This window comes from Palaemon carinicauda, chromosome 8 (assembly GCF_036898095.1).
Source record: "Palaemon carinicauda isolate YSFRI2023 chromosome 8, ASM3689809v2, whole genome shotgun sequence".
Taxonomy (NCBI): domain Eukaryota; kingdom Metazoa; phylum Arthropoda; class Malacostraca; order Decapoda; family Palaemonidae; genus Palaemon; species Palaemon carinicauda.
This window is the reverse complement of record NC_090732.1, coordinates 130,993,357-131,013,192: the sequence shown is the minus strand read 5'-3', so window position 1 is coordinate 131,013,192 and position 19,836 is coordinate 130,993,357. Positions and strand designations below refer to the sequence as shown.

Genomic DNA, 19,836 nt, shown 5'->3' with positions numbered 1-19,836 from the left:
ACTACGCGCCAATGAAACCTGACCTCCACGCTCGTCAGGCATTGTTTCTAACCCTTATACAGGGCATCAAGGGCGTATGTGCCAACGCGCGCATACTTCCCTCACGCACTATGCTAAGCATACGCGCCCACATTCTCCTGCGCGCCAGGCTTTGCCTGAGCAAGCGCGCCAACTCTCACCTGCGCGTCAGCGCTCCTCTGAGCGCCAGCAACCTTCCTCTGCGTGCCAGCAACCTCCTGCGCGCCAGCGCTCTCCTACGCGCTAGCGATCTCCTGCGTGCCCACGATCTTCTGATCTGGGCGCTGTTGGGAAGTCTATCTTGACTTCTCCCATGCGCCAGCGTTCGTCAACGCGCCATCACTTGCCTACGCGCCAGCTTTCTCCAGCGCTCGCCATTGCACCGACATGCGCGCATCCATGAGGATAAGCGCGCGCGCCTTCGCCCATCCTTTTCTGCAGTTGCGCGCCACCATTCTGACGCGTGCTCACGAGCAGCACAGGCTTCAACTGCGCTCCCGCGGGCCGGAGGTATCTCTCCTGCGTGCGCTCGCCCTACGACTTCTTCAGGGTGCGCGCATTCAACGCCCTGATCTTGCGCGCCCACGCGCTCGCCTGTGTGGCCACAGTCTCCCGCGCGCACATCTGTGCGCTATCAGTCTCCCGCGCGCACATCTGTGCGCTATCAGTCTCCCGCGCGCACATCTGTGCGCTATCAGTCTCCCGCGCTTGCATGCGCACCAGCAGTTTCCCGCGCGTGATTCCTGGTTTGTTCCGTAACTGACATACAAACCAAGCTATTTAATAGGGGTATTACTTTCGGCGTAGCTGAAATGACGAGCCATTAGAATTTTAACGAGGGTTTACTACCCCATCGCTAGTTAGCGGGGGTAGGGGAGGGTAGCTTGCTACCCCCCCTCACACACACCTGTGCTTGAGCTCACTTTGCTATCGGCTCGGATGGTAGATGGACGTGTCCTCTCTCATCCTCGCCTCGCTCTTGACTGCCATTAATTCTTTTCTGCTTTTTCTTTCACAGGTTTGAGTGTGAAGTTGGCCTCTGCGATTATGCGCACCTGTCCTGGATTACCCGACTGCCCCTGCGGAACATTCATGTCGGCGGACGAGACAGACCCTCACACCCTTTTCCCTTACTGTAGAGGCCAACGGTGTGATAGTGGTAATAAGTGTGTTGAGTGTAGGGAGTGGTTTTCTCGGCTACGTAAGAAGTCCAGGCGGGATATTTCTCCTTAGAAGTTTTCTTTGAAAGGAGAAAATCCCAAGGACTCTTCTTCCGTTGCCCAAACCTCCTCCGAAGCTCCCGCGCGATCGGTCTCTTTCGAGAGACCGGCGAGTGGTAGCGTAGACCGTGGTTCTGTTTCCTAAACTCGGGGTTCGAGAGATGGCATTGCCTACCCTAGCGAGGCAGCTCCACCTCTCCCCCCGGGGTAGGAGTTATCTTTAACCAATTTATTTCAGCTTTGGTCTTCCTTGGGGCTCAAGGGTTCGCCCTCCAAAGAAGCTCTTCTTGACATCATCCGATTGGGTGCCGCTGTCAAGCAATTGCCGACTTTGGCAGGGGTTGATCCTCTGTCAATTGTTGACGTTGTGGTGTCAGAGGTATCCTATGCGGTATCTCCTAATATCTCTACTTCTCATCCCGCAGTATCTGAAGGCTTAGTTTCTCCCGTTCCTACGAGGGAGAAACCAAGTCCAACAATCTCTCCTGCCAGTGATTCTCTCCCTCGTGGGAGTTCACTTACAGAGACTCCTCTTCGGAGGACTGCTGAAGGTCAGCTTGCTGATCCTACGGCCCCCAGAGGGAGCATACGTCGCAAGGCTCGCCTTCGTCTTCGCCGGAGAGGCCTTCCTTCACCTTATAAAGCGGTGCGGAGACGCCTCTTCGGTTCATCATCGTCGTTGCAGTCCGCCGCAGAGGAGCCTCGTCAGCGATCACCGACTGTTCCTGCTATGGTCCTGGACCTCTCTGGGGATCGTTCGTGATCCCCTTCGGTGGAAGGTCGTCCTTTCAAAGGGCACGCTGACCTTCCACCCGACAGACCTGCAGACCTGCCGTCGCCGTTCCTGGCAGCTGATACACTTTACGCGCCGACGAACCCTGTCTATCATGATAGTCAGGCATCGGTCCCTACGGGGCAAAAAGGGTGTACCCGCTATCGCGCGCATACGTCCCTTACGCGTCATGATGATCATGCACGCCAACGGTCTCCTGTACGCAAGGCTTTATCTGAGACAGCGCGTACGCGAGGCTTTACCTGAGACAGCGCGCCAGCGCGCCATCAACCTACTGCGCGCCAATACCCTGTGCGCCAGCGCTCTCCTACGTGTCAGCGGTCTCCTGCGTGCGCGCCCACGATCTTCGGATCTGGGGGCTGTAGGGAAGTCAAGGACTTCACCTACACTCCAGCGCTCGCCAACGCGCCGCCTGCTATCTCCTGCGCGCCATCCCTCTCCAGCGCGCGATCGCGCGCGTTCACCTGCTCGCGCCTACGAGGATATGCGTGTGCGCCCACGCCCATCCCCTCCAGCAGCTATGCACCGCCAGCCTGACGCGCGCATGCAAGATGCGCGTCCCCACACGCAGATTCCGACTGCGCGCCCGCGCGCAAGGGATATCTCTCCTGCGCGCACGCGCCCTACGACATCTGGGGCGTGCAATCTCTTGGCCGCATGCCCACGGGTCCATCATCCTGGCGCCCGCGTGCACGCGAACATTCACCCGCGCGTGCGCACTCTCCTGTGTCTCCCGCGCGCGCTTCTACGCGCCATCACTCGCCCACGTACGCGCATCAGCAGTCCCCCCCACGCGCGACCCTGGGTATTCCCCATCGCGCGAGCGCCAATACCCTCCTGCGTGCGAGGCTGCAGTACAACGCATGGCAGGGTCGCCATCCCCACGTTCCCCTCCCGCAAACGCAGAACAGCGCGCTCGGGAGTGGAAGGGAAGCTTCCAGAAAGGTCCAGGAACATTTCTTCTTTTTCTTTTCAGGCGAACTCCCCTATGGAAACTCCTCCCATTTCCCTCCAGAGGGAGTGTCTAACAGCCATGGGTTGGGGCACTAATCAGAGCAGTTACACAGGCTTTCAAGCCTGTTCTCTCTGAATTGGGCCACAAATCCTTGGCTGCGTCTACCCCTCTGAAGAGAAAAAGAGGAGCTTCGGACGCGGTGACTTCAAGAACTAAGCTGTCTCCTCGTAAGCCCTCGAGGCAGGTCATCTCCCCCCCCCCCCAGACTTTTTCTCCCTCCCTGTCGGACGAGGATTTCCTGTCCTCGGGAGTCACGTGAGGTGAGATGTTCCCCCATCACACCAATGAGGGAAACTCCACCTCGCGTTGAAAAGTCTTCCCGGGTAGGGGCAGAGAAGAACTTGCCTCCGTCTTTGTTGGAGTCCAGCATCCTTCCCAGGAGGGAGTCGAAGGACTCGAAGACATTGCCAAAATCCTCGACGAGACTTAGGACGGAGCCAGCTAATCACTCGGAGAACGTCCGCGACTCTCCCCAAGAAGAGCCTTTGGGGACAGGAGACTTCGCTGCAAGTCCGACATCCGGAGGAGAACTACAGGAGTCAGAACATGCATTTTGGCAGGTTCTGACTCTTATGAGGACTCTCAATGGGTTTGCTAACCCAGAGATTCCCCCTTGAGAGAGCAAAGACACGGTCTTGGGCCGAGTATTTGGAACTCAAAAACCTTCTAAGGCCAGTGCGGCTCTGCCCTGGTCTCAAGGGGTTAAGAGTACCAGGGACAAGATCGCGGTCCAGCTCTCTGAGTTAGCCTCCTCCAACCGCTCCAGTGCCGGCAACAAGCTTCTCCCACCTCCTCGCGTACAGCAGAGGAGGTACTTCGAGATCTTGGAGGAGCCTTGTTTAGCTCTTCCGCTTCACCATTCTTTGGAAGAGCTTACCAGGGGAGTCCCTCTTGAGAGACACTCCAACCGGCAGGTCTCATTCTCGGCAACTGAGATCCTTAACCAGGAGAAGGTTGTGAAGTGTGCTATGCAAGCCACTTCATGGCTGGATATCTGGTTAGGGACCTTAGGTATCCTGATACGTTTGGAGGATTTCTCCAAAGAACGTACCAGGAAAGCTATGGAGACGTTCCTCCTCTCAGGCACTCGCACGATCGAGTTTCTGGCCCACCAAGTCTCTAACTGGTGGGCGAACACCATCCTGAAACGTCGGGATGCGGTGGCTGAGAGGTTCCATTAGAAGGTCCCTAGGACTGAGATAAACAGGCTCAGGCATTCCTCTTTTGGAAGGAATGAATCTGTTTGAGCCTAAAGACGTGGAACATGCTGCTGAGAGGTGGAGGAAATCCCACCAAGACTCCCTCCTGCATAGGGCTTTGACATCCAAGCCCTATACTGTAAGCCTCCAGCACCCGAGCAGTCCCGTTCTACCAAGACCACGAAATCGACAACGGCAACAAAGGCAGTGGTGTCTAAGCCCTTTCCTGTCAAGAACAAGAAAGGCTAAAAGTCCTCCAGGGGAGGTAAAAATCCTAGAGGGAGCAGCCGAGGCCGCAAACGCTAGGATTGGCAGTCCCCCTGCATCGACCTCTTGGCTCTGAACAAGTTTGTCAAACAAACTCTGTTCAACATGGAGACCGTAGACACGGTCAGACTAGCAGTGAGACCACAAGACTTCATGTATACACTAGATCTGAAGGACGCGTACTTCCAGATCCCAGTCCATCCGTCTTCAAGGAAGTACTTAAGATTCAGCCTAGACAACAAGGAGTACCAGTTCAAGGTGCCGTGTTTCGGTCTCTCCACAGCACCACAGGTTTTCACCAGTGTGTTCACCCTAATATCATCGTGGGCACACAGGATTAGCATCCATCTCCTCCGTTATCTGGACGACTGGCTGATCCTAGCAGACTCGGTGTCATCCCTTCTTCAACACCGAGACAAACTTCTGGGACTTTGCCAGGACCTGGGGATCAAGGTAAATCTCGAGAAGTCCTCTCTGCTTCCCACTCAAAGACTGGTATATCTACGCATGATTATAGACACCAATCTCCGCAAAGCCTTCCCATCAGATGACAGGATAGCAAGACTGAGGAAGGTCGCAAGCCCCTTTTCTCAGACGAGAACTTCCAGCCCAATCGTGGTTACGTCTCCTCGGTCACCTTTCATCTTTGGCTCGTCTAGTTCCCAACGGTCGCCTCAGGATGAGATCCCTCCAGTGGCGACTCAAGTCCCGGTGGAGAATCAAGGTTACGATTCCCCGGACGTCATGATCCCTATGGGACCTGCGGAACGGACGAACCTCCAGTGGTGGGTGACAGACGAGAACCTACGAAGAGGAGTGGATCTTCTCGTCCTCCCCCCCGGATTTAATGCTGTTTTCTGACGCTTCAAAGAAAGGGTGGGGGCCCACGTACTGCACCACACGACCTCAGGCCTGTGGTCAGAATCAGAAAAGTGCCTCCATATAAATCTCTTAGAGATGAAGGCCGTCTTTCTGGCCCTTCAACAGTTCCAACAATACCTAGCGGGTCACTCTGTGGTGGTGATGAGCGACAACACCACAGTAGTGGCTTACATCAACAAACAAGGAGGTACTTTTTCGCAGCAGCTATCCCATTTAGCAGTAGAGATACTGAGACGGGCCGAAATCCACACGATACCACTATCGGCACGCTTCATTCCAGGCAAAAGGAATGTGCTCGCTGACAATCTGAGCAGAGCGTCGCAGATAGTGAGTACCGAGTTGTCTTTGGATCATCTAGTAGCCAACAAAGTCCTGACTTTCGGGGATTCTCCGACTGTGGATCTGTTCGCAACGGCCCTGAACTTCAGGCTCCCGTTGTACTGCTTCCCAGTCCCAGACCCCAAGGCTCTCTGGCAAGATGCTTTCCAGCAACGGTGGGACAACATCGACCAGAACATCGGTCAATCTTTCAATGACCCTCATAGCTCCGTTATGGCATCATGCGGAATGGTTCCCGGACCTTCTGCAACTCCTAACGGAGCTACCAAGAGAGCTCCCTCCACGACACAATCTTCTCAAGCAACCACATGCCAACATCTTCCACAAAGCCGTAGCATCCCTACGACTTCACGCCTGGAGACTATCCAGCATCTCCTCGCTGAGAGAGGATTTTCGCAGCAAGTTGCTGTCAGGATGTCTGGACACCTGCGAAAGTCATCTGCAGCAGTCTACCAGGCAAAGTGGAAAGTCTTCTGTGATTGGTGTCGTGGAAGGGGTCTCTCTCCACTCGATGCCACTATTCCAACAATAGCGGAGTTCATCGTATTTTTTGCGTGAAGAAATGCGCCTTTCAGTCTCGGCAGTGAAAGGCTATCGCTCAGCCTTGAGTCTAGTCTTCAGGCTGGAAGGAATGGACATTTCTTCATCGCTAGAACTTTCTCTACTCATACGTAGTTATGAACTTACCTGCCCTCAGTCGGAAGTGAGACCTCCTCCATGGAATGTGGTTCGAGTTCTCAGGTCTCTTAAGAGACCTCCCTATGAACCATTATGCCAGGCATCAGATCGCCACCTAACTTGGAAGACGGTGTTCCTGCTAGCTTTGGCTTTGGCCAAGCGAGTCAGCGAACTTCATGGTCTCTCGTATGACATCGCCCAGTCAAGGGAATGGGGGGAGGTAACGTTCAGCTTCGTCCCTGAGTTTATTGCTAAGACTCAGAATCCTGGAGTAGCGGATCCTCGATTCGACTCCTTCCGGATTTTGAGTCTCCGCTCTGTAACAGATGACCCAGACCATCTCTTACTATGCCCAGTAAGGAGTTTGATGCTCTACCTCAAAAGAACAGCTGCAGTTCGTCCTCATGTGCCAGCTCTATTCGTCAGCACAGGAAGGACTAAGAGGAGGGTCACCAAGAACACCATCTCTGCATGGATTCGTAGGGTCATTGATCTGGCCTTGAATCCAGATCCTCCTCCGTCACGTCGCCCTAGAGCACATGATGTCAGGGGCATAGCTACGTCCCTGGCCTTCAAAAGAAATATCTCTGTGAAGCAGGTTCTGCAAGATGGGGTGTGGAAGCGTCAAACAACGTTCACAGCCCACTACCTGCAATACGTGACCCACAGGAGGCTCGATACGTTCTCTTTCGGCCCTGTGGTGGCTGCACAACAGCTGGTTTAAAACTTCAAGCTCCTTATTGGACAAGTAGCTGAAGGTTGAGGACATTGTTACCCGGTTTTAGTCTGCGTGAATGAAAAGGTTTGCCCGGCCCTTATTCTTTTCTTTATCATCCCGTCTGTTGGGGAAGGCAGCATCCTTGGTTCTCTACATAGCTGACCTCAAACCACTGCAGGTAAACCATGCTCCCTTGTGTTCCTAGTATTAAGTTAATACTGTTACGGCCCCATACCCTGACGAGGTGGTATTGGGAAAGTCCTAGTCTACAAGTTTCCTTCTAAAGAACTTCAGAATAACTTCCTAGGACGAGTCACACTTCTTCATACCTTCACACACATCTTGCGTAGGCCACAGTCCTTGCGTAACAAGGTTCTAGCGAGATGTAGGGGCTCTTTATTTCTTGAATGCTTATACACTCAAATAACGAGCCCCCGAGCAAAGCCAAAAAGCCAGTACTGGCTGGGATGTTCACCCTTCCTAATGGGTGAGTCACCCCTATTAAATAACGTGGTTTGTATTCCAGTTACGGAACAAATGACAAATTCGTAGATACAGTAGTTTGTATTTTTCCTAACTATACAAACCTTAGCTATTTAACCAAACTTGCCCGCCAGCCCTATCCCTCTTGAAGTCCTACCTCCAAGCAAAGTGAGTTCAAGCACAGGTGTGTGAGGGGGGGGGGGGTTTTAGCAAGCTACCCTCCCCTACCCCCGCTAACTAGCGGTGTGGGTAGTAAACCCTCGTTAAATTTTAATGACTCGTCATTTCAGCTGCGCCAAAAGTAATACCCCTATTAAATAGCTAAGGTTTGTATAGTTAGGAAAAATACAAATTATCTACGAATTTGTCATATTGTATAATTGATTGGATAAAGCCCATCATATATAAATTTAATAAAGGAGTGAATACACACTTATTGAATTGGGGAGTTGTAGCTTTGCAGTCCAGCATCTTTTCAGACATTGGACTCTGCTTCCATTTCCCATTAATGTACTGTATCAGACTACATATATCAAACATACATTTTTACCCTAACATGGAATCATTAACATGATAAATAAAATAAGATCTTTAATTTTTGTACATTTCCATATTGACAAAAACAAACCGAGAGGTTAACGTTGGGTCCTTCAATCTGTTCGAACAAGTAATGACCGAAGCAGCACGGTAGGTTTTTCTGAATTGTGTGGAGAGAGGAGGTTCCTGTGGCAGCTGCCAAGATGACGAAACAAGCAAAACGGGAATTTTTAAAAAAAAATCTTTAACTTCATTAAAACTCATTTCCAACAGTATTATGATAGATTGAAAATAGTGTACAGTATTTGCACAGAACTATTAAAGGTCTCTGGTTTGTATAGTTTAGAAAAATGTAAATTATTTTTTAGATATGATTTTTTTCACATTTTTTCACTATTTATATAGTACTGTATGTTTATTCAATAATTTTTTTCTTTTTCAGAACATTTAATAAGGTTACGGTTTTTCCAAAACCTTATTTAAACCTGATCATTGGTCCAAATGGATCAGGAAAATCTACAATTTTGTGTGCTATTTGCATATGCCTAGGTGGGAAACCAGATGTCACTGGTCGCTCAAAAAATGTAAGTATACTATTGTATATGTTAAACTTTTGAAGCCTGCAGACAAGAATTTATACAGTGCTCCTCTTAATTAAAGTACAGTAATTGTTTGAGGTAGTTTACGAATTATAAAAGGGAAGTTCGTATGATTGTTAATTGAGATACTTTACCGTTAATGATAGTATTTTTGTTCAGTGCTTCAATCAAATATTAAGGTTTTTTGGTCCAGTTTTCAAAATATAAATCAGAAATATAATTTGTTCCTACGTGAAACAAGTCTTTGTCAATTAAAAGGGGTATACTCTAGCGTGAGCTGGAAACTGCCAATGAAGAATCGTCAAGATCCTAGCCAACAATATGGCAACCTCCCTCCACCAGAGCATACAGTGGACAAGATCTGACTCTTACTGGGTAAGCCATTCTATCTATGACAGTTGTCCTGTTTGGACGTATGCTTTCATCTGGCTTTTGAAGTTTTCCCATATGTTAATTGCTTTTTGTCACTTTTTCAGTGTGAGTACAAAGCTATTATGATTAAAGATTTATTTTGGACATTGTTGTGGAATGTATGCAAGTTGTGAGGATGTAGATCTTCATCCTTTGTTTCCGGCGTGTAGGGGCTAACCTCCTGTTATCAGGTGTGGTGCAGGAATAGCAGCTGCAGATGGTGTTCAGGGTGTAGGGCAAACTGGACTTAAGATCCAAGGTGTGTTCCATGTAGGGCCTTCTGGGACTATGGCTGAGCATGTGGTGCTAGGTTACAGTTCTTGAGGGCAAATGGGTCGATAGTTGATGGAGCCCGAAATCGGCTGAGCATTGGCGGTACTCCCAGAGAGCCTCTTTAGAAGTATTATGTGCCAATACGTGGAGCTTGTTGCCAGCAAGTGTTTTACGAACGAAGTCTAAGCATCCGATTCAATTAGAATTGACAGTTATGAGCCCATACTTGTTCCTGTCACTGTAGATTTTCCTGAGTAGCTTGACACTTCTTTTAGGTGCCTTGCCTGTTGATCTGACAGTTGGCCTATGTTCTATGATATTACATCATAATTCCCAATCTGTCATAAAAAGCTACAGTGATACCTGGCATCCTAGAAATGAAAGATGTCAAAGTCTCAGCTTTAGTCGAGGGTTAATCCGAAGGAACTGCCAAGATCAATGCTCCTCTATCCAGCCTGTTAGCACTGGAGTGTAACCTAACTCCTGAACCAAGCGTATTTGGAGAGATAAAAGTCTGTTGATCTCAAATGAACAGAATTCGGCTCAGAAGAACCAGTTCTGGCAGATGCTTCTCTGTCATCTGTCGGTCATCAGTACTGGTGACAGTGATTTGGGAGAGAGCGCAAGTATACCAATATGCATCCACCTTTATGACGAGGTGATCATTTATTAGAGGATCTGACGATTTGCAAAGCTAGTTGCCGATGCCATTGAGTAACAGTGCAAAGAATCCATTATTCCAGTCTGTGAGAAGGACAACAGTACTGTACTGTATACGGTTGGGTGTGGACTATCATAGACTGAATAAAGTGACAGTCTCTGATAAGTTCCCGATGCCAAATATGGCAGATTCTGTATGAGGACTCCAAAGAGTCAAGTATTTCACAACCCTTGACCTAGTTTGTGGATACTATTAGTTACCATTAGTAGAGAACAATAAAAAGTTCATAGCTTTCTTTGATTAGTTTGGACACTGGGAGTTCAGACGTTTATCGTTAGGACTGAAGAATGCACCTAAAGTGTTCCAGGGAGAAATGCAGCATATTCTACAGGAGTTCCCAAAGGTCAAGGTGACTAAATTGATGACATCTTGATCCTTAGGGCTTCTTTCAAGGAACACCTGAAACTGGTAGAACAAGCTTTGGCTACTTTCCAGAAGCATGGGCTCAAGATAAAACTGGAAGTGTTCTTGGGTTCAGGCAGAGGCTAAATATCTTGGCCATCTACTTGGGTATTCTAGTATGCGTAAGCTACCAGAGTATAGCCAGAAAGTGGAGAAGTTCCCTAAACCTACTTCTGTGCAAGAGCTACAAGGATTTTTATGACTAGTAAACCTCTAATGAAAATTCATCCCAATGTGCCAACAGATAGCCAAACCATTATCTGTAAAGACTGGAGGATGGAAATTCCAATAGGCCAGCAAGCTGAAATGGGCTGGAAGGATTGTGCCTAGAGCATCTGACGGAACCGATCAAGGAAAACATCATGTTGTTGTCCCTGATCCCTGACTACTCCGTTAATGTTAAACCCATGGAGCTGTTTGTTGATGCTTCAGGTGAGGGCACTGGTGATTCCTTTGAGACTCCAGGGGAGTGTCGGGTAATGTCTTACGAGTCCATGACCTTCCTGACTGCGAGACCCATTACTAAGCGTGAGTTGACCACTCTGCGATGGGGAGTGAAAGCCTTCAGGGCCTTCCTCTATGGCCAGTTCTTGTGATCCATTCTGATCGCCATCCCCTGATGTACATGTATCCTCAAGACTTGAAGAAGGTGGACAGTAATCTACCACAGACACTGGAAGATTTGTCCAAATTTAAGTTAGTTACTAATTACTGTCCAGGTGATCAGAATGCTGCAGCAGACTGGTTATCCCACTGGCCTGCATCAATTGACTGCATGACCATTACTGATTCTACAACTCCCTAGTTGCTTACTGGATTAGCCCTGTATAAGGAGGTTTGTGGTGGTTCAGATTCTCTTATAGAATCTTTGGAACTAGTCGGGAATTGCTGACTCTCAGTTGAAGGGAGCCAAACTCCGGTAAGACTTAGTTCAGCAGTTTCTGAAAGACTGGTCGACTACGCTTCAAACTGGAAAAGACTAGCAGGAACCGGATCATGGCTATGGAGTTCCCAGGTACTGTCCCAGCTTTGGAGTTGCTATTAGCAACTTCTTGGCTGGAAATCTGGGTCCATTTTAGTCCCACTTGTCTTGTAATTTATCGTGATTCATCTGTGACTGAGCCTCAGTGTGTGCATCTTCAGTATCTCTCAGGGTTGCATTTTAACCCTCTGTTTGAGCTATGTAATTACTAATTATGTTTCTGTAATTGATGAGATTCTGGGGCATAAGATGGAGGTGGAGGTGATAGCTTGTGTGCCTGATGCTTAGGACTTGGTTGCTGAAGATCCTGAAGTACCAGAGGATTCTCCCGTAACCTAGTATGTGACTGAAAAGATACTTCATCAGTCCAGTTGTAGGCATGTGTCTTAACACTTGGGAGTAGATCTAGTACAGTAATGTTACAGGACACCTTGTAATGTACTCTTGTTGATGCAGAAGCAAAGGTTTGCTTTGTTAATAAGTCTATTGAGCCAGCTTGTCATGGGTACTGGATTGGTCTAGAGAACAGTTCAGAAGTTGACTGATACTTGTGCCAACATTCTCAGGTGCATCAAGTAAGAGGTAAAGTGTGTGTCCAGTGGAAACTCCCACCGTTTAGCTATGCGTAAGTAGCTTCCAGAGACAGTAACTTTGGTTTTGTCTTGAGCAGAAATCTGCTGACGCAGCCTACCTGATCCTGGGTTCACTTTGGGAAAAGTTGGTGTATGACAGCACTGTTCTTCTTTACTTGTTTCCCAATTACTCCATCTCATTGCTATCTACCACGACCACTGTCATGAAGGTGACTGATCCTGAACTTGACCATGGAGTGTTCTCAGGGAATGCTCTCCTGTCCTTTTGTCTGCTTGTGAAAAGGAACCCAGATAGCTCGGTAGTTCCTGTAATCACCTTCAATGTCCTGATTAACATAGTTGCAGAGACACACCTGAAATTTTTTTACTGGGGAATAAGGAAAATGACTGCAATACTCTGTCGACTCGTATGGGACAAATCCTTGATTAGTGTGATCAGGGATGTGCCAAATGTGTTGGGAATGTTAGACTTGTGAGGTTGTTACCCCACGAACCTTGAAAATAGTAACCTCTTCTCCTTTTGAATTGGTTGTTATGGACCTTGTGAGTCTTCTAGCAACCAGTACTTCTTTTATTGGGTGTGATGGTAGTCGATCATTATTCCAATGGCGTGGCAGCAGTACCCATAAGGAATAAGAGGAGCAGCACGATATGCCAAGAACTTGAAAGTCAAGTTTATCCGATTATTTCATGTCTTTCAGTCCGGATATTGACTGATAACGGCCTCAAGTTTAGTTCCCAGGAATTTATTGAGTTGTCGGAGCATTACAGTGTTGTATATGTGAAAACAATTCGGTATAAACCCTCTAGTAATGGTGCAGGAAAATCTATTGGTGAGCTACTATGAGTAATTTCTGTGGAATTTCGAAAATAAGGCCGGCAATTGTTTAGAGCAGTTCTGAGACTATCACATTGTTTAGAGCAGAAATGAAAGACTCGTGAGCTGAAGGACATCTTTGGTAAAAATGGTTTAAGGAGGGTTCTCTGGTTCTGAAGAAGGTGCATCTGTTGGGATACCTAACAAACAAGGTCATCCATAGGTTTTAGTGAGTATGCCATGTTACCAAGTACCCAAGAATAAGATTGCTTATGAGCTGAGGAAACTTGTCGTATGATGAACTGGTGAAGGCACACCGTGTTCAGCTAAAAGTACTGTATGGCTTGAACCTCCAGCCTATATCAGGAGGCACTTCCTTTGGTATCTGAAGGGTCCTGATCCAGTAACTTACTGTAGACTCAGGATAGTTTAGGACTTTTTGATACTAGTCCAACTCTGTCTGATATGTCGGATAGGTTTAATTCCAGTAGTGATGGTAACATGTTTGGTGTCGCTGCTGTTGATGCATCATATCTTTTGTCTCAAGATCATGGCAATTCCTGTTGACAAAGGAAAAGTTATAGTCTTCCAGAAGATTTTTGTCTCTTCAACCCCATCCTCAAGTCAGCAAGAACTTATGAGAGAAAGAAAGCACTGGAAGCTTAGTAATATCCATCTGAAGATTTCGATGAGACCTTGCATTAAAACTAAATGACACTTTTCTGTGCCAAAAGGTCATAGATTAAGATATCCAAGAACATTGCTTCTTCTGACTCTTGAACCTTCAGACGTGCTGATTTAATGATGTTCTGGAAACCATCCCGGTTCGAACTAATCAAGTCTGGCTCATTACTGTTAGTGGTGCTATTTCTGAAGGTAGAAGGCTGGTATAATGGACAACATGCGATGCCCACTATCCATAGGTGTTTACCCTCAGGTCCCTTAATAACCTTATCGCGGTAGCTACTCAAGTTATGTTGCGAACTTTCTCCCTTACAGGGCAACTAGCATCTCGTCTTATGATTGCATTTATGACACAAGTCTATGAGACAGAATATCTGGCCATTGTCTTCTTTTTTTCTTTTTTTTGGGGTGAAGCAGTAGCTCAGGTATATGCTGGATCAGATGCTAGATGTAGGCGAACCTCACGACTGAGTAACTTCATTACAGAAGACTAGTACTTTACTGAAGTATCTCACCCCCCCAACTGAAATGCATGCAACTCATTTCTCATAATGACCATACATTTAGACACCATATCCTTATGGGTATAGCCTCTTTCATGACTGCCTAGTAGTCTCCGGGTAGGGACGTAGCCTAACACCTGCTATATATCTTTTATCAGGTTATTAAGAGGCTGACAGGAGTCATCAACTTTGCTCTTCGCCAACACCAAAGTGCATTGGCATTTCCCTTGGTCATTAAACCAATTGAGTTGGTTTCAGGGAAATCCTCACTCCTAAGGATGAGTCTCCTATTAAACATTGAACGTTTGTATTATGTTTAGGAACAAATAAACAATTTTAATCAATTTGTATTTTTCCTGATCGTACGAACATGAGACCTATGTTACGCTGGCGACCTCAATCACCTCACAAGTCCTAGGTTAAGGTCAAAGGGAAGGCTATATGCTACCTGGTTGGTGGGTGGGGCCTACCCGCCATCTTCCAGCTAATGATAATAACTCTAAAAGTTTAAACAGCTGTTTCATCCTACTTTCCTCACTTGAGTTTAACTCTACACATTTAATAGGTCTTAGCTTGCATAGTTAGGAAAAAGATAAATTGATTAAAGAATTTGTGATATCTTGGAACCAAGTGCTTTTTCTTCTGGTGACCTTTACAACGCCACCCGGACATGACAGGTCGTCTGGATTTGGTTCGTTATATCCAGAATCATTCCGAGGTTTCACTGTATTCTTAAATCTAATTCGTAGTTACCAACAGGCACTTTAACATCCCACACCAAATTACATAAATATTTATTGTAACAATGCTGGTAAATTTTGGTAACTACTTACAGTATCAGATTTAGGAATACAGTGAAACATGGGAATAGTTCTTCCAAGTACCTGAAGACCAAGTTAAAGTCATCTCAATCCATGCTGGTATTTAATTCACTGTCTGTGTCCATATTTTGATATATTGTACAGCTGTAATGTCCAGCAGAATTGCTACGCACTGCATTTTTTATGGCAACCATTTAAGAGGACAATTATAAATGTGTGTACATATAGCACCAATTGACAATATCCAAAGGTCTACTCTGTCACATTCCTCACAAGAGGTTCTGAAACTTCTCAAATACCAGTACACACACACACATAAGAGCCAAAACCAATTGAATCTTGTCTCAAATATAGTGAAATGCTATGAAGGCCACTTTCATCATCATAGCTCATTATTCCTGCAATAGAAGACAGAATTGTAGGAAACTGGAAAATGGAAAGCAAATAGAAAAAAATAAAGTTTTAGGGGCATGTTAATACTAAATTGCCAAAATTGTATAAGATTTTAATGTACAATTCTGTACCATACTGTATAGGTATTAACTACATTTAGTGTATTTTAAAGTAGTTGAATTTCTTGATTAAACATTTACACGAGATATAAAAATTCTTTTGAATATATATTGCTCAATATCCACGGAATTCCGCAACCCCAGGGTTGCTTGGAATCCAATGACACCCGATAAAGAGGTTTGAGTGTACACTGTAGTACTGTAATTTTTTTCAATGGTATTTTAAGGACCATCAATTGAGGCTAATTGAATATGTGTTTTAGAGTATTGAAAACACCAAAAATTATGATGTTTTGCATGAAGAGCACTGCACTTCAGTATATATTTATTGATCTAAATAAACCTTACTTATTTCAGCTTGAACGTTACGTCAAACATGGAAAAGAAACAGCCACTTTAGAAGTTGAAATTTTCGTAGAAGGAAAGTAAGTTTGATCATAGTTTCTCTTAGTATTCAGGTTTTATTTTTTTTTAGTCTTGTACTTTTTAGTCCCTTTTTTGTAACTTTTGTGTTCATACAACAAACGAATCTCTTATGCTTGTCAGCATGCACATTTGATGTACAGTATTACTGATTTTGAACGTAAACAGAGTTAAATGGCATTGTTCTGGTGCAAAAATACAAACTTTTAGCTCTTTACTATGGAATTTCTATTTTGGCGAAGCTGATACTAGCCGTTAAGTTTGTTGTGTGAGTGTAACTATTAAACAGAGTTAAATGGCATTGTTCTGGTGCAAAAATACAAACTTTCCACTCTTTACTATGGTATTTCTATTTTGGCGAAGCTGATACTAGCCGTAAGTTTGTTGTCTGGGTGTAACTATCCACCGCTAGTTAGCAGGGTAAGCTAGGCCCCCTCCTTCTCTCTTACAGCAGTACTAGCGATTAACTATCACTTTTTATTTTGGGTCGGTAGAGTTAAGACGTAGTCTTTCTCTGCCGCCAAATCTTTTAACCGGTTTACAATTAAAAGTAACTGGCCTAAAGCTACATAAAAAGTCCTTTGTTCTGGCACACCATATAAACCTTCCGCTTTTTACTATGGAGTATTTATTTCAGTGAAGCTGAAACCAGCTGATAAGCTTTTTGTCAGGGTGTAATTACCCACCGTTTGTTAGTGAGGGATGAGCGGGGTAGGTTAACCCACCAGCTCACACCAGCATTAACAACTAACCGCCACATTTTATTTTGGCTCGGTAAAGTAAGTATGTAGTCTTCTCTTCTGCCAAATCTTTTAATTGGTTTTACAATTAAAAGCAACTGGCATAAAGCTTATTAAAAAGTCCCTTTTCCTTCAGTGCTGCCTTCCTTGGGGTTCATGGGTTCCCCGGGCAAGGGCGACCCTCGCGACTTGGACAGGTACGCATGGGAGCATCCGAGGGAAACACAATGCTGTAAGAGTTTGACACGATGTTTGGAACCGAGTGCAAATTCTTTGTATCTGTTGTTGGATGAGCGAATGTTCTAGACGCGAACGTCATAGTACCGGGCGTCTGAATCGCGAGCATCCTTGTTCCGAGAGTCACGTAGCACCGAGCGGCAAGCAGTTGCATGGCGTCGAGCGTCCAGCAGTTTGACTTGACGTTGAATGTCAAGCAGTTAGACAGGACGTCGAGCGTCAAGCAGTTGGTTGTGACGCCGTGTCAAGCATAATTCCGAGCGTCTAAATCGGGAGCGTTTAGCCACGAGCGTCTAAACCGCTAACGCATAAAGAAATTAGTCTGTATGGCTAAGTCTTGAGGAGGAGAGAGCGGAGACATCCTTTCTCTACCAGCCATAAGAAAAAAAAGTAACATAACTCACTGAGCTGAGTAGAAATTGACAGCTGGGTTCCCCACAGCTACCCCCTACCAAGCCGCTACAGTGGTTAGGTAGGGTTGCCACCTCACGTGTGCTCGATCTGGCGGGGGCGGCGTTGCGAGCAGGGTTCGCTCTGCGACGAGTGTATGGAGTGGCCTGCCTCCCAATGGGAGAAATTTGGGCATCGCAGGAGGAAGAAAGTCAAGCAAGATCTTTCTCCCCCCAGGGTCCTCCTCTGGGGTAAAAAGACCTCGGGCATCTTCATGCACTCCTGTATCTGTCTCCAAAGCTCCTATTCGCTTGCTTTTCTCCGGGGGGCAATCGTAGGAGCACAGACCGCTTAACTCCTTGTTAACCTTGGGGTACTAGGGGTGGTTGTGCTTCCCTTAGAGGAGCACCTTCACCTCCAGCTGCAGGGGAACCCTGTTCTCTTGCTTGGCCATCTCTGCGGGTTTCTGCTCCCCCCTTTAAAGGAAGCGCCACTGCAGCTCCTTCAATGTGTTGCTCGGAGAGACCCTTCACCAGTGGCTTCAACATATTTCACCCTGGACATCTGCAAAGTCCATCTTTTGCCCTTTCCTGGCCCTTCCACACGTGGACGAGGTCAACGCTCTCGCTTGCCCCTCCATTGGCCTCCTGGTGACGATGAGTCCTATCGCCCTCCTGGGACTAAGTTGTCACCTAACCCTCAGCCTCTTGTTTCTCCCCACAGGAAAGGTTCCAGCTCGTGTGTGCACCTCTCGCCTGCTGCGGATGTTAGGAGTGATGATCTTCCAGTAGCCAGTGCTCCATCTGCTTGCCGATCGCCTGGACGAGACACACCACCTTCTAATCCTTTGGGACAATCACCCTCAGGATCTCGGCGCTCTTTTCACGAAGGTGTTCCCAATCTAGAGCTAAGTGCTTGCACTTAAGAGACCACAGCTCATCACTGTCTCTGCACTCTTCTTCCAGAAGGCATTCTCATTCATGTGCTAAAAGTTCACGATCACGAACAGGACGGTGTACTGTAGATCAAGATCTGGACGCTTGCGTTCACGAGCTAGACTCACGATCACGAGGAAGGCGCTCAAGATTGCGAGGTAGGCGGTCATGGTCACAAGGTAGATGCTCATGATCACGAGCTAGGTACTAACAATGTAGTAGTTTGCAGACTGTGGCCAGATATAGCACCCAAACTGCCTAGTTTCCGAATGTCAACCACACTCCAACGTTCACTACACAAAAAGGTAAAACGGTATAATACCCAAAAATCTAGATAACAGGTCAAGAGGACTGGGCACTGGGCACCACCCCTTGATTTTATACTGGGCAAGGGAACCCAGCTAGAACTGTACTTGCATATCATTAAGAGGTAAGCCGATTGTATAGGTCATGTAAGTACTAAACATTAGTAGAGGAAACAAAAAAGAGAAAACCATTGATGCCAGAGAAAAAAAAAGACTAAATTAGTGGCTGAGAAGGGGACACTTGTGATGTACTGGAATAAAAAGTAAAGTTTTCAAAAATAGAAGAAATATTTATTTGGAGAGAAAAAAAATAGTGAGGAGAAGGTACAGGTCTCCAACAACCTGAAGCAGCGACCTATATATATCCAGGCAGAGCCTCTTAGGATTCAATCTAGAGAATGATATACAGTAAATATAAAAGTATAAGTATTGTATATATCTTGGCTAAATTCAAATGTAATTTGAATGATTGCTTGCATCAAGTTCAAAAGGATTATAAAACAAAGTCGCACATTGGACCTGATTCTACATTCTCACCTCTACACCAGAAAAGCAAAATAAATTTTGTAGTAGAAAAAACTTACAATTTTAAACATCTGATTTAGCCGGTAGGTATATATATAGCTATACGTCCCTGACGTCCGGCAGAAATTTCAAAACTCGCGGCAATCGCAGATTGGGTAGCTAGGTGTACCACCTGCGCGCCCCTAGCAAGGTACCTGGAACCATTCCATGATTCCTCAGATCTTCCCTGCCGCTCACGCCGGCAACATCGTAGGATTTTTCACTCGCTGTAACCTGTATAATTGCAGTCATCTTGGTGATGTACAATTTACTGTTGGCTTTCTCTAGTTTGGTTTTATTTCGACTGAGAGTAGTGGTTGGGTTATGATCGATATATTCACAAATTGAAAGGGGTAGGTTTAGGAGTTTTTTCCGCCTACTGTAAAAATAACGAGCCTACTCTCAAACACATGATGGCGGTAGGTAAACACTCCGCCATCACTATGACGTCACAATCGTATATGACATAAACTACGCAGTTACTTCGTAGTATGACTTGCATATTCATTTCTTTTTCTATGCAAAGGCATATATTATTTTTAAGAATATATTTGTCTTATTAGTATACTTTATTCAGATAATTATCGATCTATTTTCAGAGTTTAGATAAAACTTGCGTACAGTTAAAGTTACGCTACGTTGTTCTCAGTCAATTGATACAGTCTCGCAAATTACTTTATCGTTATTTATGATTCTACTTACAAACCAAAAGTTTTTTAAGCTCTTATAATATAAAAGGAATATGTTATTTTTAAGAATATATTTGTCCTATCAG

The 19,836-nt window shown here is 46.1% G+C and overlaps 1 protein-coding gene across 1 annotated transcript in view; it reads left to right on the top strand.

The window, feature by feature from the left end:
* Positions 1 to 19,836, top strand: part of LOC137645932 (structural maintenance of chromosomes protein 5-like) — a 208,316-nt gene that overhangs the window by 5,047 nt on the left and 183,433 nt on the right. The window contains exons 2-3 of the mRNA XM_068378994.1: positions 8,592 to 8,733; positions 15,825 to 15,892. Coding sequence (XP_068235095.1) covers positions 8,592 to 8,733; positions 15,825 to 15,892 — 210 coding nt within the window. The remainder of the gene's footprint in view (positions 1 to 8,591; positions 8,734 to 15,824; positions 15,893 to 19,836) is intronic.